At 41.7% G+C, this 26,317-nt stretch overlaps 2 protein-coding genes across 3 annotated transcripts; one reads left to right on the forward strand and one right to left on the reverse strand.

The window, feature by feature from the left end:
• Positions 1 to 581: 581 nt before the first annotated feature.
• LOC308074532 (uncharacterized protein) lies at positions 582 to 10,209 on the reverse strand. Of its 2 annotated transcripts, XM_080414006.1 has the most exons (6): positions 10,023 to 10,209; positions 5,139 to 5,229; positions 4,236 to 4,346; positions 3,908 to 3,964; positions 2,573 to 2,767; positions 582 to 1,846 (listed from the first exon to the last, which is right to left on the reverse strand). In XM_080414006.1, coding segments are annotated over exons 1-6 (564 nt in total). In that variant the 5' UTR covers positions 10,025 to 10,209; the 3' UTR covers positions 582 to 1,738. The 2 variants fall into 2 exon arrangements, with proteins under 2 accessions (XP_080270132.1, XP_080270133.1); XM_080414007.1 differs by lacking the exon at positions 10,023 to 10,209 and having other exon boundaries at positions 5,139 to 5,239.
• Positions 10,210 to 10,479: 270 nt separating this feature from the next.
• Positions 10,480 to 21,421, forward strand: LOC308074508 (membrane-spanning 4-domains subfamily A member 12-like). Its single transcript, XM_080413973.1, has 7 exons — positions 10,480 to 10,609; positions 11,548 to 11,710; positions 12,316 to 12,426; positions 15,250 to 15,306; positions 15,622 to 15,768; positions 17,025 to 17,141; positions 19,747 to 21,421. The coding sequence occupies exons 2-7, from the start codon at positions 11,588 to 11,590 to the stop codon at positions 19,804 to 19,806; spliced, it is 615 nt and encodes a 204-aa protein (XP_080270099.1). The 5' UTR covers positions 10,480 to 10,609; positions 11,548 to 11,587; the 3' UTR covers positions 19,807 to 21,421.
• Positions 21,422 to 26,317: the final 4,896 nt, after the last annotated feature.

Below are 26,317 nucleotides of genomic sequence, written 5' to 3' on the forward strand. Positions count from 1 at the left end.
GTTGCGTCGTCCGTTTTCCAGGGGAATGTTTTGGGGGTTAAACGTTGATAACGTCGAACGCGCATCACCACCGCAGACAGCAACTGGATATATACCGTGGCCTTGGTATCGAAGTCGTTCGTGTTTTTATTGTCACGTTGTGCTGAATTATATTACATTTATAAATGGTGATTACACAGTTGATGCCCCCTATTTGCTACGAAAGTGGTACAGTCCTGCGCTCAGCTGATTCCAAGGGAAACCCCTACGTGACAGCAATATTCCATCTGCTGCTGCCAGCCTGTTTGGAACAGTTGTGTCACTGGCAAATATTGTCATTTTAGGGCAGGGAATTATTTTCTTTCCTCATAAAATATTGTTGACAATGTAGAAAGTTGTCTGAAACGGCATTTAGACCCTACTAGAAGACCAAACCCTCTTGATGGAGGCTCATAATTAGATTTGTTGGGGCGGTGGCAGCAGTGCAGTTTTATGTGTTTGGCCCACCCTGTCCACTCAATACTGTTAAGTGTTTTATCATGGCAAATGATTCTTGACATTTGAAAGATGCATTAAAAATAAGTAACACAGTTTGGAAAACCTCAGTCTCAAAACATTTTCTTATTTATTTCATTATTTGCTTATTAACATTATTTTATACACAACAGGAAACATACAAAAGCATAAAAAATATGACACCACACATCATGAATATACAATAATACATAATGTGTGATATTAGGCTATTATCATTATGTTATATATGCAAATGACATTGTTTACTCGTAGGATGCTGAAGACTAAGGCTCTTACTCCAACTCATATTCCACTGCAAGTAAAACATGACCCAATTTGATTGTTCGTGTGGCCTAGCAATACAATTAAAAAAGTAAACATTTACATTCACTGAATACACACACATAAACATGTGTTTAGCTGTCATATTGTCATAGCATCAACAGCTCAGCAAAAAGTCATTTTGAGTGATGCAATTCATTTAAATACACAAACCATAGTCCCCAGTAGAGGGCCATACTGGAACTATAGACATTTGACTTGAGATTTAAAATAATATAGTACACACCATTTCCATTGTTAAAGGAGTAGTTCACCCCAAAAATGACTTATTTTCTATCAATTACACACCCTATGAAGCATTGAATTTGTGTAGATTTAATGTATCCAGTAGGAGACACAAAGGAGATTATTTGTGTCTCCTACCGGAGAGACCGCCGGTCATCAAATTATTGGCTTAGGAATGCGATAAAAGCTAAAACAACTCCATGAATTCAATGCTTCATGGGGTGTTTAATTGATAGAAAATAAGTCATTTTTGGGGTGAACTACTACTTTAACCAGTTACTTAGTTGAACCTAGTCCTCCAGGGCCCTGTACTTGGCCCTTCCTTCCCCCCCCCCTAGTTCAAGCCCACAATGCTACAATGCCCACATGACACATTGTGGGCTTCTAGATCTGCTGTTTTTGCTGAATGTTATTTTCGCCAAATGTCCGCATATTATGATGACTAGAATCGGGACACTAGGGTTAATTTGGTTAAGCCCTATATACTTTGTCGTACAACAAATAGCTCAAATAACCAATTGTGAGTTTGTAGATCAGCTATTTTAGCTATTTTTGAACTAAAATATAAATGCCCAAAATAGGGACGCCAGGGTTCATGTGGTTAAAATGAACCACAACGACCACCGTGGGGAGGTGTGTTCATTTGGGTCTGTTGTTGTGTGTTGTTGTTCTGTTATCAGTTTGCTCTGAGTGCTTTGAGAGCGGAGACAGAAACGAGGGAGTGCAGGACAACAGCCAGTATGTCGTAGACCAGCAGCAGCACTGTCACACACCAGACCATGGACTGCAGGAGAGAAGGAATGACATGTATTTACAATAATATAATTATATTTACAGTAGAATAGTATAGAACAGTGGTTCTCAATGTTTATATTTATTAATTGTTTAGCTCTGGACCACGAGCATATTTTGAACAATGCCGAAGGCCCACCCCACCTCCCCCACAACATATGTTGTCTGTTATCTGTATATTTAGAATATAACAAGGCATGACACAGTCATTTCTAATTTAGTTTTATTTTATTAATTTGAACATTAATGATCTGAAAGACAGATTTATACTTAGTTGCACGCCGGTGTCGCACACCGAAAATAGCAGATCTACAAGCTCATAATGTATTTGTGAGTTGTAGATCTTTGGTGTGTGACACTGCACGCCACAAGGTATACCCTTAATCATTATTTTATTTCAAGTTTTTTTTCATCCACTATTAAATGAAATAAATTAAAGATCTTAAATTTGATGGATCATTTAAACATTATTGCTAAATATGGCAGGTTATTTAATTATTTTTATTTATTTATTTATTTTCTCGCCATGGACCACCTGTATAGCCTGGTAAAGCCCCTCCCTCCGGAAAATCGCATAATAAATTACAAATGAGATTTCTGGAGGGAGGGTTTACCAGGCTACTGTAATTATGCCATGGACCGCTAGTTGTGTGTGGACCACTGTTTGAGAAACAGTGATAAAGAATGCCATTGGCTTAATATACACATAAACACTGACCTTCATGACCTCCATGGGACATTTGAAATGATTGATTGATTGATGATAATCGTTGTGATACTCATCAGCAATGTCACGAGAACGACCTTCACAGTTCTCTGCCACCCCAATGGAACTGATCGAATAAGAGTAGAGACATAAGGCCACCAGCGCCCCCAGCAGGCCAGCCACGTTAATGACAGCGCATCCCCGAAGCTGAGGGAACAGAGACAGATGGATACATAACATTGTGGAATGCTAATCATATAAGTGGGTTTGAAAAAGGCTAATTTCCGATTAGACTAGACGTGCAACCAGGGCCGGAGTAGTATGGTGCTATATGGTGCCCCAGGGCGACCTCAAGTTGAAGTGGTCCCCCCCTGCTCCCTGGGGCGGAGATATGGCTTGAGGCTGGGGGAGGTCGGCCGTGTGTGCCGAAATCGTGCACTCACGCGGAAAATTTCGATTTTTTTACGGATTTTGTTAGTTTCTTTCCGGTTTTTGGTTTACTTCATTTCAGTTTTAGGTTGAGGGTTATGTTATTTCATTCTTATTTGAAAATAGATATTTTTTTTTGGTGCCTCCCATTGGCTGGTAGCCTGGTAAACACCCCCTCCCTCCGGAAATCTCATGCATTGCATTGCATTTGGTTTCAGGAAGGAGGGTCTGGGATTGCTCACAGAGTAAAGCTGCCCGAACCGCTGCGCATACGAACCAATCAGCGGCTGCTAGGGGCGGGATCATCCAATCACCTGCCTAGTAGCTTGAAAAAATGAAACTCCGTCTGTCATCGATTCTGCGCCCGGAGTCTCAGATGCAAGTACGCTGTGAAACAAAATGTGTGTCGCAAGCTTCTTCCATTTGACGGAGTGAGGTTAATTGGCTGGTGCCCCAGGGCACTCGCCCCCTACGGCCTATGGGTAATCCGGCCCTGCGTGCAACACTTCAAACTCGAAAAATGTATTGATTATGACAAATTAAAAAAAAATGCAAAAATAACAGAGCTACAAAAAAAAAATCATATTTATTGAAATAGCAGGGCTACAAGCTCACAATGTGACACGTTGTAAATGTCACAGGCTTGGTAGCCTTGCGTAGCCAGACGATCAGAGATTTCCGCGTATACTGACACATCTGGGGAAATCTAAATAATATATTTAAATAAGCTAAAACAGTAGTCTTTGAATTGGTTACACAATGCTTCTTTTTTTGTTCTGTTTTTTTCAAAATTGTTTCCACACCCAGTTTTAGCCCATTCGTGGAATTCATTCATTTGTCACCAGTTGTATCAGTTGGCAGAGATCTTTGATTGCCTGGCTATGTAATACTGCATTGTTTGGTTATACATGGACTTACCAGCTGTCTGCTGGGAGACTTTTCACTGGCCATGGTGAGTGATCCTGCTGCCACAATCTGCAATAGGAAAGAGAACATGGCATATGATATCAGTCCCATTGGGCACAGTTGTGCTGTAATGGTTGTTTTCCCAAATCATAGCCTGTATTTAGGTTATTCAAAACATATTATAGCTTTAATATAAGTCTGTGACACGTTATGAGCTTGTAGATCAGCTAATTTGGCGCATGACATCTGCACGTAGCTAAATATAACTCGGGCTTAAGAGTAACAAAGGGGCTAATGCAAGAAAGAAAGCTAGAAAGGAAAGGTAGAATAGAACACATACAAGAGCTCCTACAACTAGTGGCAGTTGGAAGAGTTTGGGTAAACTGGAATCCAGGTAGTAGAGACAAGCTGTCAATAGGAGCTGAAACAGTCCCAACAGGATGGTCACCACCTATGCGCACACACACACACACACACACACACACACACACACACACACACACACACACACACACACACACACACACACACACACACAAATTGATCGTATCATTGTATGTATTTATTATTGATTAAATATTTCTGTATGTCTCTGCTACCTCCCGAACATGTGGCACTCAGTTTACACTCACATTTGCAGACAATGAAAGACAATAAGCTTACAAAATAAGAGATATTTTGAGTTTTGCAGATACTACAAATACATGTTTATGTTTACATTTTTGTCAATAAAAACATGAATGAATCCAGGCAGATTAATGTGAAAGGTAATGCATGATCAATGAATCAATGTGGTCATTGGTCTCCACCTTGTGGCCGCAGCTTGGTAAGACACATGGGAGTCTGAGAATGCCTTGTGTATCCTGTCTCTGCCCTAAGTTCCCTCAACGTCCCTGTCTCTACACTCTACTCCATCTAAATAAAACAGCAAAAGAGACAGAAAGACACATGCCAGTCTGAGGTAGAGTATATATACCCACTTCTTACATTCTGTATCAGAATTGCAATGAAGTACTACTTCAGTTTAAAGGACAGGAGTGATGGTTCATGTGAATGCTCTACCAATCTGTTCCCAAGAAAGAATAATCCCTAGATTTGATGACTCCTGATGACTTTAACCGTGATTGTTGCATAAAACCATGTACTGCTTAAGCCTTACGCCAACCTTGCACTATGTAAGTAGCTCTGGTCGTCTGGATGACTGACTGACTGGTTGACTGTCTGGCTGGTATATTGAACTCACCGCGACAGCCTCAGGGTCAAACAAGGGGAAGAAACGATGTAATCTGGGTCCAACTGCTGCCTCTGGCCCCGCCCCTGCCGACGACATGTCCCTGAAAAAAAAAAAAAGAATTAATTTACAATCACATACATAGCATAATAGTATAGTATACTGCAGCATAATGGAATAGTATAGTGTAAGGGTATGAATATAGTAGGCTAGTAATAGCCCAGTAGTTCTCAATGTTGGGTCCAGGGGCCCCCCGGGTCCTTGAGGGGGTTCCAGTTTAAACACATAAGCCCTTCTTTATTGTATGGGTATTTGAAAATAGCTGATCTACAAGCTCACAACGCATTGTGATGCGACAAGTTGTGAGCTTGTAGATGGGCTATTTTCAAACAATCTTGAAACATGTTGACACATCTTCTCTTATGGGGGTCTCTGTCACAAAATGTTTTCAAACGGGGTCAGCAGCAGAATACATTATCAATTTGGGGATCCTTGACATGAGAATGTTTGAGAACCACTGGTATAGCCTAATAGTACAGAGTAGCATAATGTTGTAATGTAGTATAGTCAAGTCAAGATAAGTTTATTTATATAGCACGTTTAAAAACAACAGCAGTTGACCCAAAGTGCTTTCCAAAAGACCAATAACAGCATATTGACCGCAGTCCATGTACGTACAAAGCAATAACAAAGCCTATAATCATAAACAGAAAAGCACAGAAAACAACAACAAACTATTTTTAATAGAAACAAAGTTGGGTCTTTATATTGGATTTAAAATGATCGATGGAGGGGCTCGCTTCATTGTGCGATGGGCGATTAGTTGAGGTGCAGCTACGGAGAGGCCCCGTCACCTTTGGTTTTGAGCTGTGTTATGGGAAACTGAAAGGAGTTTATGAGTGGATGATCTAAGTAACCTTGGGGCAAGAAGTGGGGTTAACAGATGGGAAATGTATGGAGGAGCTAGGCCGATAAGAGCTTTAAAACAGTAAACTTTTTAAATCAATTCAAAACGTCACTGGTAACCACTGCAGTTGGGCCAAAACGATATAGCAAAGCCTAATAGTACAGTATATTGTTATACTGTATTAAAGTGATATTGTTATAATGTATATAAGTGATTATAGTGTAACTATAATGATGTTTTATTTTATTTGTAACACACTTTATATTTGAACCAAATCTCAAAGTGCTACATATCAAACAAAAACTAAAATAATAATAATAATAATAATAAAACAGTGAAATGAATAAAATTCAGATCAAAGGTCAGCTATAGTCCATCTAGGCAAATGCCTTGTTAAAAATAAAGGTTTTTAGCCCCCTTTTCTGTACCTGCCTGTATAATAGTATATGTGTACTGTAATGCGATATAGTGCACCAAAGTGTTCCCAGGAAGTGAGAGTTTAAAAAGCAGTTGTGATTGTAATGGATGCTAGATAATGTGCACGATGATGCAACTGAGGGCAGCAGCATTGAAATAGAAACAGACACATGAACAGACAAACAGCCTGCCAAACCACACAACACAACACAACACAACACACTACACAAAACTTAACAGAGCAACGGACTGCATGAAGCCACATAAAATTAAGTGGTGGTGTGTGTGTATGTAAGTGTGTGTGGGTGCGCGTGCGTGTGTGTACTCAATACGTTTAAGTGTGCTCATGAGTGATTTATACCTAGTTGCTCGCCAGTGTCACGCACCAAAAACTGCAGATCTACAGTGTAGATCTGCTGTTGTCTGTGCACGACACCCACGCACAATTAAGCATAACTCAGGAATAAGTGAGTGAAGGGGGAAAGGAGATTGTGAAACAGAGGGTGTGTGTGTGTGTGTGTGTGTGTGTGTGTGTGTGTGTGTGTGTGTGTGTGTGTGTGTGTGTGTGTGTGTGTGTGTGTGTGTGTGTGTGTGTGTGTGTGTGTGTGTGTGTGTGTGTGTGTGTGTGTGTGTGTGTGTGTGTGTGTGTGTGTGTGTTCGTGCGCGAGAGAGAAAGAGAGCATTAGTTCATGAAAAACACATGTCCGAATCCCCCCGAGGAAACGATGGAATGCGGCTGGATGGGAAACAGATGTGCGGAGGAAAAAGACAGGGCCGAGGAGGAGGAACAACCGTGAGACAGTGAAATCGATAAATGATGTTCAGAGGAAGTGGAGAGCTTTTATTCCCTGGATATTGTAAATCAGGGTGGTTTATTAGTCATAGGGTAAACAAAAGAAATCACGGATATTCAACTGAAAAACAGTGAGTATAAATGAGCCCATCGCTGTCCACGTATTATTCTAGTGATCTCAACAGTGCTTGATTTGTTACAATGTAACATTGTCATCCATGGAGGTCTATACTTTAACTTACCCCACGAAACCTAGCATCCCTATTCTGAAGCGAACATTAGGTGAAAATCACAGATCTACAAGGTCACAACAAGTTACAAAGTGACTCGTTATTAGCCTGTTGGCTCGTCAAAGAAACCTTGTGAGCCTATTGGGAAAACAAGAGTAACCAAGTATAGGGCCAGTCCTGATGAATTTGTTCACTATAGAGGGTTTTAGTGTGTGTTTTTCAACCAGTCAGTGGGAACTCCAAAGTGGGTTATGAAATGTTTTGACAGGCTCTCAGACAAACAACAGCTTCAATAGAGGGGAATTGTGTTATTTGATAGTCTATTTTGACTATAGTGGTCAGTGGTTCTCAACCTTTTCTGGATCAGGGTCAGGGCCCACTTGAAAATATCAAAAGCATTTTCTTTTGATATTACATACAAGAGGTCCTATAACACCCATCTGACCACTTAACACGACAACAGTCAATGGTCAGATGGGTGGGCCGCGTGCATGTTTATTTTAATGATCAAACAATCGATTATAATCCTGCCTGGATAAATAACTAACATAGTATACTTTAAGTTCATATTTTTCGGTATCACAAAGACATTTGTTTTCAAGGTAAAAAAAACAAAAACATTAAACATTATATTTGTATATTATCATAAAAATCTTAGTGTTTTGCCAATTGGTTGGGGTCCCATTTGCAATACCCTCACGGACCACCAGTGGTGCCCGCCCCACAGGTTGAGAATCACTGCTTTAGTGGTCAGTGTGGGTACCAGCAGCGCAAGGCCAGGTTGACAGCTCCAGCAGGGGGCGCCATTCTTCAGTACTTGAATCTGGAATGACCTGCAGCCTACTAGTCCAGTGGACCCACAGTTTTCGGCCCATTAGGGCCACACAGACCACTAGAACTCTAATATAGTGTACAAAATAATGGTTCCATCTGTACACTCTTACAGACCTGTAGGGGTCCATTTGGTTCCTATACTAACAATCAACAATTCAGCTGGGGGACCCCTTGGAACACCCTCAACTAACTTGAAGGGGTTACAAGGGGGGCCCCGGCTAAGGCTGAGGGCCTCAAAGACCCCTGCGGGTCACTAGACCCCACTTTTAGAACCACTGGACACCATTGATGAATAGTAGCCTAAATCCTTTACGTAACCAAATCTATTTCACAAAAAACTTTTAACATGAAAATATGTCATGATGCAACACCTTGTGAACTTGATCAGTCAATGTTTTAAATTTTTTGAAAATAATGAGGGGGTAAAAAAACACCTATAGTATCATGCAAGGATGCCATGTTGAAAGTGGGTAAGTTATTGGGAATCATGCACAAACAATGCTATAAAACATGTTTGGTAACAATCAAATGGGTTTTAAGGTTGAGTTATGCAAGACCCCTGAACCATTCTTTAGCAGCATTTGAATGAATAAAAGGTTATATAGCCTTGTATCAAGACATCGGTCTGACATTCTTTTACCAAGGCATAAATAGCCTACATAGCCTGTAGGTAACCTTTTCCAACAGTATGTTTAAATATGGTAACCTGAACACTGGGCCCCTGAGAACACATGGGCACGATTTAAAAAAAATACTTAATGATTTTATATTAATATTTATTTTTGCCAATGAGGGGGCAAATACATATAATATGTATTTTTGTTATTACATTTAAGGCCCAATATTTCCACAAATGCTACAAACTGCTACAAAACCTGTGACAGTCAGTCATTTTGGGGATAAACAAGAAGTTGAAGGTCTGATAATAATGTAGGCTACCGTGCATGTTAATCATGCATAATTTACATTATTTTCAACCATTGTCCAAAGAATATTATTCTTTCATCTTTTTTTACATTTTGAAACAAAAAAAAGAAGAAAAAAAGACAATTTAATGTGCCCACAACAAGGTTTAGGTGCCCACTGGACCTGTATCCATATAACTATCACATGATGTGATTGACATCTGACTGTCTGCAGTGGTTTAATGGAGATGGACTCCATTGAGACATTTAGAGGCTGTGGCGGTCGGGTAGGACACCCTAGCCTACTGGTTGTCAGGTAGGCTGTATGAAGCTTATAAGCACAATAACGGGATGACAACTTGCATGAGTTAGTTGCTTTCTCACACGGTATAGACCTTAGTTCAAATCTCGAGAAGTAGATTGCCTAAACAGCTACGGATTGCAGGTTTAAGATGTAATAGTCAATTTACACTCCATATAGTGTGCGACAGTGTCGCATGGCCAAAAACTGGTCTATATCTAGCCTAACTGATCATCGATCAGGCTGTAAAGTAAACTATCCGACCGTGTGGTCCGTGTCCAAAGTGATGGTTGAAGAACCTCCGTTTCGTCTCTTTCTCTAGGCCTACTTAAGACATCCAATCTGGGTGCTGCCAGTATGTTTAACAAAGAATAAATAATGATTTGCATTATAACCGTTTCAATCATTAGCCTGCCATAGAATCTCGGTCTATGCAGAACAACAACGTCCAATCAACATTTAAATCGAAAATGATTATTAGGCTATTACAAATCTGGTAGGCTACTTACATGAAGGGGAAAAAAAAACGTTTTTAAAAGTATGCAGAAATCTTTGGCGCAAACAGGGTGTCTCCTTCACACATCAAAGTACTCCTCCGTTACCGTGCGTGAGATCAACTTTTTTGCTGTAATATCCCGTAAACCAAAAAGCAAAGGAACGAGGGAGGACCGTCCACTCCACACGGATGGGTTTGGTTTTCACCTCCTGGCGCTCCGCCGAGCGCGCCGTGCGTTGATCCATGCGCTCCATGAAAGCGCACGGTGGCAAAACGAGCGCACCTTTAGAATAGATAGCGCACACGCACGCATGCAGACAAACGCAAACAAAGTAAAGAGTCATTTTACAGCAACACACACACACACACACACACACACACACACACACACACACACACACACACACACACACACACACACACACACACACACACACGCGCGCACACACACACACACACACACACACACACTCAGGAGTAGGACAAGGACCTGGAGGTTGTGAAATCTAACCAGATCTCAAGGAGTGGCCGTCCTATAGCCTATGTATAGCATTGTATGGTCACTTCTACCACTGTTGGACTGGTCAGGAGGAGAAAGAGGTAGGATGATCAGCTATTCTTCTTATTAACAACCCCGGAGTCCCGATTTTATGGGCAACATTTTCAAAAAAAGAAATAGCGACAATAGCACATCTGCAAGCTCACAACATGTTGAACTTATATAAGTCTTTTATTTTTGCTATTCATCCATCCATGACTAAGTACGCTACGTCGGAGAGGGGCAGTGGTTGATACCGTGCATGTTATTTATGTCGTTTGTGCATGCGTTCAGTGGGTATAGGACACGATGGTGAAACTATTAGAACCCTGTATATTCTCTGTCGAACATTACAAAGAGGAATGTGTCCTGGGATTTTTTTTTTTGGGGGGTTATCATTTTGCATCAATAGCATTTCTTTTATCAGATCCCATTATAAAGATTGGATAAAACTAGTGATCCCACAAGAGAAATGCACTTATTTCACACATGGCGTATAGGCAGGCAAATAATCTATAATATGAAAACACACGTACACACGACAACACACACGCACATGCACATTCATGCACGCACGCACACACAAATAAATATATATACATAAATAAGTAAAGTAACTTTGGACAGTGGTTCTCAAAGTGGGGTCCGGAGACCCCCAGGGTTCCTTGGGGAGGTTCCAGGGGGACCCCACCCAAAGTAGTTAATATGGCATCAAAATCAGTTTAACCACTTGTCCACTTTAAACCTATAGATCTACGAGCTTGCAGATCTAAAAAAAAAAAAAAAAAACTTGAATAAATATGGATAATTCTTTTTAACATTTTAACAACACAAATGTTGTATTGGGGGTCCCTGGCACAAAACTGTACGTAGTATGATCATTAAGTAGGGTGTTGATTTACGAAAAAACACAAAAAGAATATGGAGATAGGAGGTTTCTGCCCGACAGCGACGATATTCTATGATGTATAAAGTGACTGACAGTATGTGTGTCTCCAAGACGCTGAGAAGGCCCTGGGGGTATTTGGAGCGAGGCCACCATGGTGTCAGTGGCCAGGGACCTGTCGGTGCGAGTCATCGAGGACGAGAACGCTGGCAAGCTCAGTGACCGACAGGAAGCCCTGAGGGCCAGTGTCCGGAAGGGAGACCCCAAAGCCCTGGGGGTGAGCCGTATGTGTGTGTGTGTGTGTGTGTGTGTGTGTGTGTGTGTGTGTGTGTGTGTGTGTGTGTGTGTGCGTGTGTGCGTGTGTGTGTGTGTGTGTGTGTGTGCGTGTTGGGAGAAGATCCTTTTGGAGGATATCTTCCTTTTATAGTGTCCCCGTTTTGTGCATGTTATTATAGGCAGAAATGTTTTACACATTTTCACACATTTCTGTACAGTTTCTTCAAGCTTGTATAGATTCCGCTATTCGTCGGGATAATTTGTTTAGCATCTTCCTTTTAAGCACACTGCAACTACTATTACTACTACACCCACCAACAGTACTACTCCTAATATCATAATAATATTATGATATGGTGATTGTCGTGGTGATAATCATATTATTATTTGAATAGTCATGACAATCACCATTGTTTCTTTTCCCTCCATTGAACCTGTATACAACCATGGTGTCCACCAGTGGTGTAGTCATATCCTGTAGATGGTAATTGGTAATATGGAGCACACCGACACGAAAATGTGCACACAGACATAAAGAAAATGTCTGTGCACATTTGTGTGCGCATGCATGATTGAATTGAGCGGTTTGTGTATCTGTATCTTTAGGTGACCCAGGTGATGCTGGGGGTGATGGTCATCCTCTACTCCATTCCTCTCCACTGCACTGAGTTCACGGAGGTGGTCACCCTGGGAGTACCGTGGTGGAGCGGCCTGTCGGTGGGTGAGCCCTGCAGAACACACCGGTCAAATCAAAGTCATGCTTCCTCGCCTCCTTCCGTCCCCCGGCGTGACCCGGGAATCGTTTGCGTCCCAGAGCTTAAAGGGACTCAAAGAGTCTCCTCTGTGTCTCCTACCGGAACCGCTGCCTACTATCGATAGAAAAAAGGTCATTTTGGGGTGAACTATCCCTTTAATCACTGAAACCCTCTAGACTTGGTAAACTGGACCTGAGTTGGCTCTGTACTTGGACCGCTTCCCCCCCCCCCCCGTCTGCACCAAATCTCTTTGCCAAAAATAGCCGATATAACAAGCGACACGTTGTGAGCCTGTAGATCGGCTATTTTTGTGCTGATGTTCCCTCCAGAATATGGAGGTTCAGGTGTTTAATTGGCTTTTAGGGAGCCGAGAGTGAGGAGATAGGAGGCTCTCCAAGCCGCTTGGAACGAGGATCAGAGGGGATACATCAAGTCTCTTGTAGGATTTTAATCGGAATGCGTGATGTATAGATTGTCCTCCTCCACATGACAACCCCCCGGGGCTCTGGAGTGGTCCAGAGATCCAGATGTGTGACACGTCATAAGTCATTGCTGTCGCTTCCAAATGACGCTGACTTAGCCTTAAAGTGAACCTGATCGATTCCTCTGTCCTCTTCTATGAGCCTAAGACACGAGGAAACGACGAGAGTGGAGAACATGCGGATGGAAGTTTTAGTATTGGGATGAGAGAGACCCAGTTCAAAATCAATATAGCCCCAAGTGTGTAACTTTGACATAGTACAGTATGCCAAGTTAAAGAGGTGGTGCCATGTTTTTGCACTTTTTCTGTTTTTCATGTGTCTATGAGGTTGATAGAACTTCATTAAGCCCCCCGGTGGTGTTTTTATGGTGTTTTATGTCTTCTCTGACTATTTGGATTTTTTTCCTGGAGGCTGAAACCTTGAGGGTCAAATGTGCCAATAGAGAAACAGCGCTTTAGTGACATCACAAAGCCCACACCCTCCCCCTCATTATCATAACACAACAGGTGTGGGCATGAGGAGGAGGAGGGACTAGGACAGGTGGGTGGTGCTAAGGTGGTGGAGGAGGTGCTAAGGTGAGAACCAGGTATACTTAATGCACTGGTGGGTGTGTCTACATAAAAACAACATTTTAACACTTACTGTACACTTTTTTTTTGTTGAAAAAAATCCTTACATAATAATAATACCTTATGATCGGGTTTTAGGGTTTAAAAATATCATGGCACTCCATCTTTAACATCAGTTCAGTTCAGACCAGTTCAACGTTATTGTCATGTGTATAGACCCCTTAACACTGATAAGAACCAGTATGCGCGCGCAGGCCGGCACCAAATGAAACCCATTCTGTCATGTCTCGCTAGGACGCGCCTCACTAGCCAAAACACAAGAGGAGGTTGAATGTACTGAAACCAGCGCACCCCGAAACAATATGTTGGGAATTGATTGCATGAAACAATCACCTGTGTGTCCAGTCTCAATGTTGGTAAACACATAATTGGTCTATTACACTACGATCTGTGCTTTAACACAAAGTATACACATACACCATTCCAAAACCAACAAAAAATACCTACTTAGACTGTATATACAATACACTATGTATACATCAAGTGAAACATCCCAAATGTCTTCCCAACATCTTTGTTTGCACAATGCTAATAATTAAAGACTGCTATGCAGCAAATGTATCAGACCAGACCCATTGGTTCATTATTTGGCTCCTATGTAGACCAATAAAATGCTTTGATATAAATATTTGTAGTAGCACTTAATCTTCATGTGATCAGCATTTAAAGTACCAGTGGTCTGATATGTCTAGCCCAGGGGTCTTCAACGTTTTTCAGGTCATGGACCCCTTAGCTGAGACAGAGATCAAGAAGGGACCCTCCCACTACATATTGTTTGACATTGTGTTGCAGGTTAAACTTTTTCACTTGTTTGTCATCAGTGTATGTTGGATTTATGTTCATTTGTATTTTCAGACATTTAACCACTTAAACTATCAATACTTAGAAAACCTGAGCTTTCACTCTGTACTTGGACCGCTCTTTTTTATCTCCACTCTAAACCTCTTTACTGAAAATAACAGATCTACAAGCTCACAACGGCTCGCGCGGCTGCTGTGAGCTTGTAGATCTGCTATTTGTGGCTAAAGTTCTCAGAATAGGGATGCTAGAGTTGAAGTGATTAATGTAAAAAAGAATCCTATCGCACAAAGATTTGTAGTAATTCTGAGGACCCCCTAGCGGTCCCGGACCCCCTGTTGAAGACCCCTGGTCTAGCCCATTGACATACGACTCGCTGTATACTTGACATTCTTCCAAAGCATACCCTGGCTTGCTGGATTTTCTAGAAAGCCTTTGGATTCCATTTCATTTCAGCACCTGAAACGTGTAACTTCAAAGTAACGTTATTGTTAGCACAGATTGATTTGTAAAGTCTAGCTGAAAATAGTCTCCGGCCAAAAGATTGATTTACAAATTTCATTCACAGACGTGTGATTTATTAACCACAATGATGTTTAGCCAACAAACGCGGGATCTAAAAATGAACAATTAACAGGAAAATGTTGTATGTTTATATATGATATAGATACTGTAATAATATATACTGTAATATATACTGTATATAGGGCGCACAAGATTACAATACTTTAAAATTATTATTCAGGACAATGTAGAGAGACAAAAAGGTTAGAGAGGAGGAAAGACATGCACCAGTGGTCCAGGTCCAATGGATCCAGAAACAGTGGGATTATGTTGTTGATCCAATGCTCTGCTCTAACATTTGTTTATCTACAGTTCATCGCTGCAGGAGTGGCTGCCATCATATTGGACAAATACTGCAGCAGGAAAACTGTGAGTTTTACCAGTGGTTATCCAACATTCAAGGACCCCCAAATTGATATATATTTGTCTGTGGACCCCCATCTGAAAAGAGTTTGTGCCAGGGACCCCCGTAAGAGCAATAGCAAAATAGCAGATCCATATCTGTACGCTTGTGAGCTTGTAGATCAGAATATCAAATAGGGCTGCTGTTTCTCATTTTGCTGGGGACCCCCTGGAACCTCCAAAAGGACCCTTGGGGGGTCGCCGGACTCCACTCTGATAACCACTGCTGTTACTGTCATTCCAACATGTGATGGTTTGACATTGAACTGTGCTTGTGGTCAGTTGGGGGTGTGTCTGGTGGTCAGCGTGGTGTCCGTGGCCCTGGCGGTCCTGGCGTTGATCATCTACTCCGTGGACCTGGGGAAAAACGCTGAGTCGCCGTGTGTCAAGACGGAGCACGACACCTGTGATGAGAAACACCACGCCGTGGCAAGTAGACACGCTCACACACACCACACACTGTTCCCAAACACCACACTGTTACCTAACACCACACCGTGGCAAGTAGACACACTCACACACACCACACACTAGAGATGCGCGGATGGCCTCTCACGTCATCCGAATCCGCATGTACAAATTAATTATCCGCCCGTTATCCAACCGCAATAATTATATTAGCCAATTTAAATATCCGCACCAACCGTCTTTCCCGTATGTCAAAATATTATTATTTTCTGGTATTCCCCGTTAGTTGTGCGATGCGATCACAAAATGCATTGATTTAGCCTATGGAATGTCGGTGCGTCTTTTTTCTTTTTTTTTAAACCGGTGCTGCGCTGAACATGAGCGCACGTGCTCTGCTGCGCTGAACATACAGACTCTGTGCAGCATCCAACATACAGGCATCCAACATACATGCGGCATCCAACATACAGAGCGCACTGCTCTGCTGCCAGCGCAGCACCGGTTTGAAAAAAAAAAAAAGACGCACCGACATTCCATAGGCTAAATCAATGCATTTTGAGATCGCATCGCACTGAGGCTGCTCTACACACTCACACAGACACAAGCACGCAGAGATTTAGCTATTTTATGGATAGATATATTAGATGTCATTAATTTATTTACCGCAATATTTCACCCGCGGTTTATCCGATATTAATTAATAATTATATTTGATTGACCCGAATCCACCCAAACTGCGGTTAACTGCGGCAACCGCGGCTAAAACCGCGATCCGCGCATCTCTACCACACACTGTTCCCAAACACCACACTGTCACCAAACACTGTCACCTAACACCACACCGTGGCAAGTAGACACGCTCACACACACCACACACTGTTCCCAAACACCACACTGTCACCAAACACTGTCATCTAACACCACAACGTGGCAAGTAGACACGCTCACACACCACACACTGTTCCCAAACACCACACTGTCACCAAACACTGTCATCTAACACCACACCGTGGCAAGTAGACACGCTCACACACCACACACTGTTCCCAAACACCACACTGTCACCAAACATTGTCACCAAACATCCCACCGTGGTACAGTACAGTCGCTCAAACATGTGCATTATAAAGCACAGCGGCCCCAAAAAAATGACACTATCACTCTTTCATGAATATTATTAAATACTAAACCTCTGTGACAGGTTATGTGACAGAGAATGTGCATGCACGTGACGTCTGTAAGTAACACGAGGCCTGTGTCTCTCCTGTCTTCTCCAGAGGCTGAGCAGAGGAGTGAAGTCCTCTCTGCTTCTCTTCACGTTGGTGCAGACGGCCATCTCCTCCGTCCTCTGCTATCTCCTCCACCGAGAGAGACGGAGCTTTGGAGACTACGCTGTAAGAAAACACTGCCTGCACTGCACACTTATATTAACCACTAAAAGGTATAGGACAAGGGGTATTTTCTTGTTAAAATAAGTGTTAAATACCTCTATATTCTGATAGTACTCATAGAGTGTTTGTTCAGTAACATGTGTCTCCCCGTCTCTCCAGCTCTTTAATAAACAGAAAAGAGAAAATACAGGTTGTGATACCAATTTTATCCAATGAGGAGAGAGAACTCATACAGGATACGGGATAAACAAGTGAAATTGGAATGACACAAAGAAATCAGTAGACAAAAAAAAAAAACACTATACATTTGAAGCTGATGAAGGGGTACTCTTTTCTGATTGGCTGAAATTGGCAACCCACCTCAAAAGGTATTTACTGATTATCAAAGAGCTGGAGAGCTGGGAAGACCCATGTTACGTAACAATATATAATGATTATTATCAGAATATAGAGCTTTAGCCTTTTAACAAAAAACCTTCTTTTAACCGAAGAATATCCCTTACCCTACCATTAAACCCTATGTACTTTCAACACAGGTAATCTTCTACTTAAGTAATATTTAAGTGGAGTAACAGTACTTCTAATTGAGTTGGACATTCTAGTACTTATCTACCCCGTAATAAGGTCTATTACTGTGAGACGGAGCTACCGTTGGTTAGTGGTGTTAACTGAAGTCTGCACTGCTTCATTTGAAGCAAATTGGGAATTGCAAAGCCCTTCAGTTTCATCATCCATATCAATATTTCACATAGTAACATGACAATGTGTCACTTTCAGACGCCTTTTTTAAGTTAAAATACAGCTGCTGTTAATTTACAACACAGCTGCTGTGCATGAGTTGCTGTTAGCACGTCCTCAACACTCACACAAGTTTTACAGAAACACGATGAATGTTATCAGTGATGCCCAACCTGTGGGCTGGGGCCCAATCGAGGGCAATGGGGATATTGCAAGTGGACCCCTAAATAATTGGCAAAACATTTATTTTAATAATATAAAATGTATTATGAAAAAAATAAGTTTTCCTTTAAAACCTTGAAGAAAATATTTTCATTTTGATACCGATAAATGGGAACTTAAAGTATATTACATCAGTTCCATTGATCCAAGCTGGAACCCAATCGATTGATAGATCATTAAAATAAACATGCTCTGAAATGCATGCGGCCCACCCATTTGGCTGCCATGTTAAGTGGCCAGGTGGGTGGGCCGCAAATGCTTCTGAGATTTCTTAAGTGGGCCCTGATCCAGAAAAGGTTTTGGAACCACTGCACCAACTGAATGCTTCATCTGTGTTCACATTGACACAAGGGTGCCTGCGCCCAAAGCAGCTTTTTCCAAAGCTGGAGCTTTTTCCGTGACTAGATCCAATATCATCAAACAGGCAATCCTAATCGAGAGCTCTTAATCATAACAATGACCACATTGTTTTAATCAATAAGAAGAAACAGTGTTTCCCTTGTTTATGGTTTTCTCTGGGCTGATATTAGTCTGCTTGTGCAGATTGAACACAACTGCTGTGTTGTGAAATGATGTTTCTGTCATGGTAACATGACACTATAGTCTGACTGCAGCGTGATGCCAGTGTGGGTGGCAGTCATCTTACACTTACTGGCCAAATTATTTTTTGGGGTCTTATCCCTTATTTGGAACAGCTGCACTATTAAAATACTAACAACTAGACGCCTTGGAGGAAAAACTAAATGTATTTTTTTCACCTATTTATGCCAATTACACACGCCAAGAAGCCTTGAATCCTTGCTTGTGTCGCATTACTTCACCCGTTAATGAAGAAGAAAAGAATGAAGAAAGAAATTGAGCTCAGCTGGGGCTGCTATGGCATTTACAGTCCACACTAAAAGTAGACCAAACACAGCAAACCTCAGCTGATGCTGCTACGCCAATCACCCCAATCTGCTATCCAGGGACGCGTTAAGACTCAAAGAGGCCCCTGGGCTAATTATCATTTAGGCTGAGGGGCCTACACTGTATATATTTTAGCGTTAATATACATTTTAGTAAATTGCTGATGGGTCCAGCTACTTCCATGTTGCTATCCGCATACAGCGAAGGCCAAGCTCCATAAGCAACGTTATCAATGTTAGCGCATAAAGCTCACGTTAGCGCGTTAGCTGGTGCTTTGTTCACAAACTGCACACTTAATTCACTATCCATACATACATACAAATTTAAGTAAAGTACAGATACTTTAAAAACAAATCTTAAGGACAGTACTCAAGTAAATGTCCTTGGTTACTGTCCACCACTGAATAACAACATGGGCGCTCGGATGGCACGGGGGGGGGGGGGGGTAAAGTACCTGCCCTCCACCACAGAGTCACACAGGGAGGAGTAGGAGGAGGGGGCCGGTGGGGGCTCCTCACTGGCAGGTAAGCCAGTAGGGTGAAACAGCAGTGGCAAGTAGTGGGAAGGAATTCATTGGCATAATGACTCAATTTGGAGAAAAAAGGGGTGAACATAATAATAATAATAATGACATCATGTCTGTCTGTCTGTCTGTCTGTCTGTCTGTCTGTCTGTCTCTCTCTCTCTCTCTCTCTCTCTCTCTCTCTCTCTCTCTCTCTCTCTCTCTCTCTTTCTCTCGTAGACTCTCATTCCAAATGCTCCAGCGACCCCCACCACACTCACGCCCCCTGACCTGAACTGAACCATCATTGGACGACGATGATTTTGTCTCCCCTCAATCTTGTCATTGTATGTTTTATTAGTAAATGTGGGTCAATATTCAGTTTGGACTCTGAGCAGCGCTCCTACGCCTGCCTCCTGATGGTACGTACAGTATCAGTGTGTTGGAGCTCGCTCTGGTTTCAATCCGCATTTCTTTGGATTGCAAAGTGGAATCCTGAGGCAATGGAATATCAGTGCGTTCACTGTATGACAGAACGAGAAAGGATGGCTTATGCTCGAGGAATATTTTGTCGTACGACGGTGTCCGGCAGCAGAAAGAGTCGATCTGCAGCTCACAACGAGCATTGTGATCTTGCAGGTCAGCTCATTTCGCCACAGGACACCATGACACGATGGAGTGTATATACAGTACGAGTACATAAGGCATATCGTCCCTGAAGGTCAGAATGAATGGTGAATGAGCTATGGATGGATGGATGGGAAAAGTAAATGGAAAAACAAACAACTGAATACACGAGCCAACAAACCAATGTGAATGTGGAGGAGGATGACATGATAGGATGGAATGAGCATGCATGCATGTACAGAAAAATCCAGTTCTTTTCAACAAGCAGGCATTTATTGCCTTTTCCACCAGAAAGGTTTGCAAACCGCACTAGCAGTGTAACAGTTAATCGAACTAATCGATTATAAAAATAAAAATAAACGATAATCAATCATTTAGCCGCTGCTGGTGCAAAGATCATGCACACACGATACAAAAGCAGAAAGTTGTTGCTGTGGGCCGAGTTTGACATTGATGGTATCTCTTTCACTTTGTTATGCCAGGACATATTTTTCATATTTGAAAACACAGCCCTCATTATTATCACAAACCGCTCATGAGAAAATAACGTAACCTTCTGAAATGTTTCAGAATTTGAAATCAACCAAGACAACATCTGACTCTGTTGATTCTACAATTCACTTTGTACATTTGCAGTTTAGATCGTCATGTTTGGATAGATGGTTTTATGATTGCTGACACCAACATCAAATCAACTTCCAGTAGGCAGTGATTCTCAACCTTTTTCATTTCAAGGGCCCCCAGTTTGACATGCATTAGGCCACGGACCCCCTATATTGATACAATCATGTATCTGTGGGACCCCAATATACACTGTAAAATCCCAAGTGTTTCATTTAACTCCATAAGGGCCCATAAGGGTCCGTTTGGCTCCATTTGTACGCTGTCGCAGTTATAGACTTGTTAAGGTCAACATGGTTCCTCACTATAAGTCATTTAGCTGGGGACCCCCTGGAACCCCCTCAAGGACCCCTGGGGGACGCTACATCCCTCTAAACTCTGGGGGCCACCCTGCCTCAACTTTATAAAACATATAAGAAAATCATTTATAATTGAGTTTGCACAGTGTTAGCCTCAAAAGATATGCACAGCAATTTTGTACTAATTCCTTCATATATTTGTATATTTTTTACTAAATAAAATCTATCTTATGTATATATTAAAACCATAATCATGCATTTTGTTGGGTTCCCACCGCTTTTTGTCTCCGCCAGGCCAGATGGCCAAAGGCCGGAGACTGTTTTTGCTCCGGCCAATCCGTGTATGTGTCTTTGTGTACAGATACTCATTACAAACTCGATACTCGTTACAGTAAAAATGTAAATAAAGTACAGTACAAAAGTAATGTAGGCCTATTAGTTACTATCCGCCACTGCTTAAAGTGCACCGTGATGTAAGCAACACAGCTGCAGCTAATCAAATGAATAATGCATGGGTGTGTTAGATTTAGGTTAAACAATAAAAGCCTGGAGATCGAGGCTAGATTTAGGTTGACTAATGGTCTATGCTTGCACACCGGCACACCCTAGCTCTGGTCCATAGCATTAGAAGGAGTTCTCCTTAATGCTATGGTACTTTCGAGCCGTTGCGCACATACCCCTGCGCAGCCTCTGGTCAGGCTGCACAGGTCAGTAAAAAATAAAACTAGCCTGCCATGGTTTTTTTCCTTCTTTTTTAACCGAACTCTAGAAAAACAAGACTCTAGCTGGAGAGCCCTCACTCGATGTCGCAAAAAAATAAACTTCAAACCTCCCAAGACAAACTGATACGGCTACTACTCGGCCTCAAGCCCATGACCCACCTATTACTCACTTTGCTATAGTTTGGGATGGTTCAGGGTAGAAGACAGGGTTATGTAAACATCAATGGGACTGGTATTTAAGATACTCAGAGGACCTGGGTTCGATTCCCGCAGGGGACGCTGTGGGCGCTGGGGGCGTGTTCTCTCCTCCGCGTCATCAGTGCCCATACCCTAGGTGGGGTTGGCGAAAGGGCCTTTCTGTGTGGAGTTTGCATGTTCTCCCCGTGTCTCTTAGGGTAGGTACCCTCACAAAAACATGCAGTAATCCTGGTCACTATACTGCCTCCCCCTGGCCAGCCGGGGCGCCTGATGGAGGGGAAGGGAACTGGTTGGAATAACGTGTTCCTTCCACGCGCTACGTCCAACCAGGGAAACTCCCCCCTGTCAGGTGACAAGAAGGTCAGTTGGCTCTCATGCATTGAAGGAGGCATGAGCTCGGCCCTGGCCTCCCTAGGTTGGCAGAGGGAAGGTAGTGCCCAGGATTACATAGACAATTGGCACTGGGTGTAAAAAATAGGGTTACAAAATCGTGGGATAAAAATTTAAGAAAAAAAGAAAAGAAAAGATACTCAGAGGACCAGTGCCCACATACCTGTGTAACTACTTCTCCAAAGTGAGTGACACCCACAGTCACAACACCAGAGGGAACGCCTACGATCTGGTACCCCCCAAATGTAACACAAACATGGGCAAAAACTAACTTTACTCTTCTACCACGGATTTGAACCAGTTTTCCTGTGCAAGTGCTGACATTTTTTTTTACCAGTGAGCTGATATAGAGACTGCCTGCTTGCTCAGGGGATAAATTGAATCTTGACCATCAGGTCAAAATTCGTGTCAGATCCTGTGTCTCGGTGAGACGTGACCTTTGACACAATCTAAATGTCTCAATAGAAGAGCACGGATAAAACATCTAACCACCCCAGTTGTCTAAGGTAGGCTATATTAATGAATGATAATGATAATGATAATGAATTTATTTATATAGCGCTTTTCCAAACAAGGTTACAAAGTGCTTTACATATAAAAGGGCAGCATAATAACCACACAGGTTAAAACAACATACATAAAAGCAACACATATAATCAATAGGTCACATGATTACAGCAATTAATAATGAAGAAAGAGCAATTAAAAGCTGATAATATGAAACCCAAAAGCACAAGGCAAAACAAGCTAAGAAAAGGCCTTAACATAAAGGTAGGTTTTTAAAAGTCCAAACGTGATGAAATGAATGCGTGAATTACCTTTTCAAGGTCTGCTGGTGATAAAAAGGGTTTAATTCTGGCAATGTTTCGTAGCTGGAAATAACATGTCTGAACGACGCGTGTGACTTGTGGGTTAAAAGAAAGGTCTGAGTCAAAAATCACACCCAGGTTGCGGGCTGTATGCTTGACATTAGACGATAAGCTACTAAGCTCTGACTGGAGTGACAATGTGGAGTTAGGGGGACCAAAAATAATTATTTCAGTTTTTGTCATATTGTATGAACATACTCTACCATACAGATTAGACACACATTTTATTCATTTTGAAAAGGTTACATAGTTCAGTTTTAACTTTATATACTACTCTGCCACCAAAATGTGGAATGCTCTGACATCATCCATAAAAGGATGTGAAACACTGGCCTCTTTCAAAAATGTCTCGAAAAAGTGTCAGAAAATTACAAGTGAAGCTAGATATTAAATTCCCTTGATATGAGGAAACATCTCTGCTGTCAGGCAGAAACCAGCAATGTCCAAAATGTTAACTTTTCAGAAAAAGAAAAAATACTTGAATGTGTCCTTATATTATCATCCCTTTACCCAAATACAACTCAAGTGGAGTTAGGTGGTTTGTCCGACAGTTTGAGGATCCAATGGAGTTAGGAGGTTAGGAGCGCTTTATTAAAAACTTTTCAATGGTTCAACATTTCTAAAACCCACACACAGACGTAAAGGGTGTTCAATAGCACTGATTTATTAAAATAATGTAAAAGTTGAAAAATGGAGATATGAGCAACGATATACACTGCCACTCCATTTTCCATTTTTCTCCTCTGTAAATATAGCTATGTGTATTTTTTTATGACATGTATAAATGTGTTAATATTTTATGCTCTATTGATGAATTGAATACGAGCACAATGGAAACAAATCCCCGGGACTTTTTTGTGTCCAAGTGTTACTGTACTTTTGTGCTGTTAGATCTTTGACTAATAAAGTATTCAATCAATCAATCAATCAATCAATCAAAACTAACTACAAAATCAGCCTATAGGGCTTTAAGTATGGTTAGATTTTAAAATAAATCAACAGTAACCATGATCACTCTGTCTTTATTGTGACTTTATTGATCATTCCATGCCTGGAAAATGCTATATTCCATAATCCATAACTTTGAATTTGTATTTGTATTTGAATGACTGTTTGAACCCTGTGAGTGTGCAGAGAATGAGTTGATGTCTGTTGCACTTATCCTTGCCATTGTGCACACTGCTCCGCCTCCAACACAACAAGAGTTACACAAGACTGGACCAGCAGCCACTGCACTGCACTGTGTGCGTGCGTGCGTGTGTGCGTGCGTGCGTGCGTGTGTGTGTGCGTGCGTGTGTGCGTGCGTGCGTGCGTACGTACGTACAAGCTTTCCCAGGCTTGAAAGGCACTGTATGAAGTAAGGATTGCAAAAAAGGGAGTATGCATCCGAGACCACTAGATGAAAAAAGAAGAAAAAGAAAGAAGAAACTGCTGGAAAACACATCAGAGACACATGATCAAGGTCAGGTTTTGTTCCTGTAATAGAAGAGTAGGACCAAAGTGAATATTGCTCTGAAGATTTCACTTTTTGACATCTCCGCCTATAATAAGGCCTTGTATAAAAGGCTGGCGATTCAAAACATAACCAAATATTGGCATCCTGGTGGGATGTAGGGACACTACCTATAGACCATCTGTGCAAGTATGATGTAAAAACATCCAGCAGGTAGACCACCACAAAGGATTGACTTGGAACTCTTTCAGGGTAGGCGTTCTTTTGTGGTGTGGTGAATCACTGAATGGATACCTTTCATGACTTTTGCAGTAGTTCAACTTTTGCAAGTTAAACTTGTGACAATCCATTTCATGAAGGGGACATCTTAAAGATATGAATAAACAATGTCACGTTTTGTTCTACCCGGGGTAGGGGTAGCCTATGTCCTATGTGGGGAGTTTGATTCCTGCACTAATATTAGGCCAAGTGGGGATTCCGTCTTGGAAGAGCAGTAGAGGATTGGTCTCCCATGTGGGAGGGTTATTGTACTTTAAAAGACAATCTCGGGAGGCCAGACACATCTGGAACTATATGCAATCTAATAGCTGTTCTTCCTTTACCAAACATACCAAACCACTGTTGTCTCCATTGAGTGAATTATGGGTGAGTCTAAAATTTACATGTGAGCATTTCTGACAGGCGTGACAGCATTGTGGACAAAGAACATGCTGAATAAACCACTGCTGCTACTACAAAGTAGCATGACCATATCATACTGTATGGTATTTAGTGTATAGTCAATGCAAGCTGAAATGGCTCCATTGGGAATCAGATTTCAAGATGGAGATGTTTTTTTTCCGTAAATGAATGCCCTTACTTCGTCATACGAGAGTGTTGCACAAAAGTAGCGAAAATAGCAAATGTACTGTAAGAGCTTACAATGCGTTTAAAAAAAAGAAACCAATAGTTAGTAGTTATGGGTAACTGGAGTCCCTCAGGGTTCAATGCTAGTGTTTTTATGTTTTATGTTATTGTGGGGAAAGCTTTAGCTCAAAATAGGCGATCGATTGTGAACAATACCCATGCTGGGGTTTAAGTGGTTTTAAAAAAGAACAGTTTTGGACATATGAGGTTTCCTCCCGACAGCGATGATAAGCTCTCTCTCTCTCTCTCTCTCTCTCTCTCTCTCTCTCTCTCTCTCTCTCTCTCTCTCTCTCTCTCTCTTTGATTGTGTACAAGCCTGGCCGCTAGAGCCAGTTATGAGTCTCTGAAGGGGGGACCCCCACCCCCCAAAATCAAGCCCTCTTCCTGTGTCTCCACAGAGCAGCCTTTATCTCTCTGTGGTCTGTCTCTCCCACATACTCTCTCTCTGTTCTCTTATTTCCAGCATGACATGACGTCCTCCTCGCTCAGTGATGGAACTCGTATTTTTTTCACTCAAGTAAAAGTAGCAATACCACAATGTAGAAATAAGTAAAAGGCCTGTATTCAAGATTTAAGAGTAAAAGTACAAAAGTTTTGGCATCAAAATATCCTTCAAGTGCGTAAAAGCACTCATTTAGCAGGAAAAGCGTTCCAAATTTGCCAAAATCTATTGAAAATAGCAGATCTAAATTGCATTGTGAGCCTGTAGATCCGTCATTTTATAAG

This window comes from Gymnoscopelus braueri, assembly GCF_963280865.1.
Source record: "Gymnoscopelus braueri genome assembly, chromosome: 2".
Taxonomy (NCBI): Eukaryota; Metazoa; Chordata; class Actinopteri; order Myctophiformes; family Myctophidae; genus Gymnoscopelus; species Gymnoscopelus braueri.

Coding starts and splice junctions, on each gene's coding strand:
- LOC308074532 (XM_080414006.1), bottom strand. Junction 3,965..4,235: donor CACTAGTTGTAGGAGCTCTT/GTATGTGTTCTA, acceptor TTCCTATTGCAG/ATTGTGGCAGCAGGATCACT. Junction 1,847..2,572: donor GTCCCATGGAGGTCATGAAG/GTCAGTGTTTAT, acceptor TCTCTCCTGCAG/TCCATGGTCTGGTGTGTGAC.
- LOC308074508 (XM_080413973.1), top strand. CDS start 11,588: ATGGTGTCAGTGGCCAGGGACCTGTCGGTGCGAGTCATCGAGGACGAG. Junction 12,427..15,249: donor CGTGGTGGAGCGGCCTGTCG/GTGGGTGAGCCC, acceptor GTTTATCTACAG/TTCATCGCTGCAGGAGTGGC. Junction 15,769..17,024: donor ATGAGAAACACCACGCCGTG/GCAAGTAGACAC, acceptor TGTCTTCTCCAG/AGGCTGAGCAGAGGAGTGAA.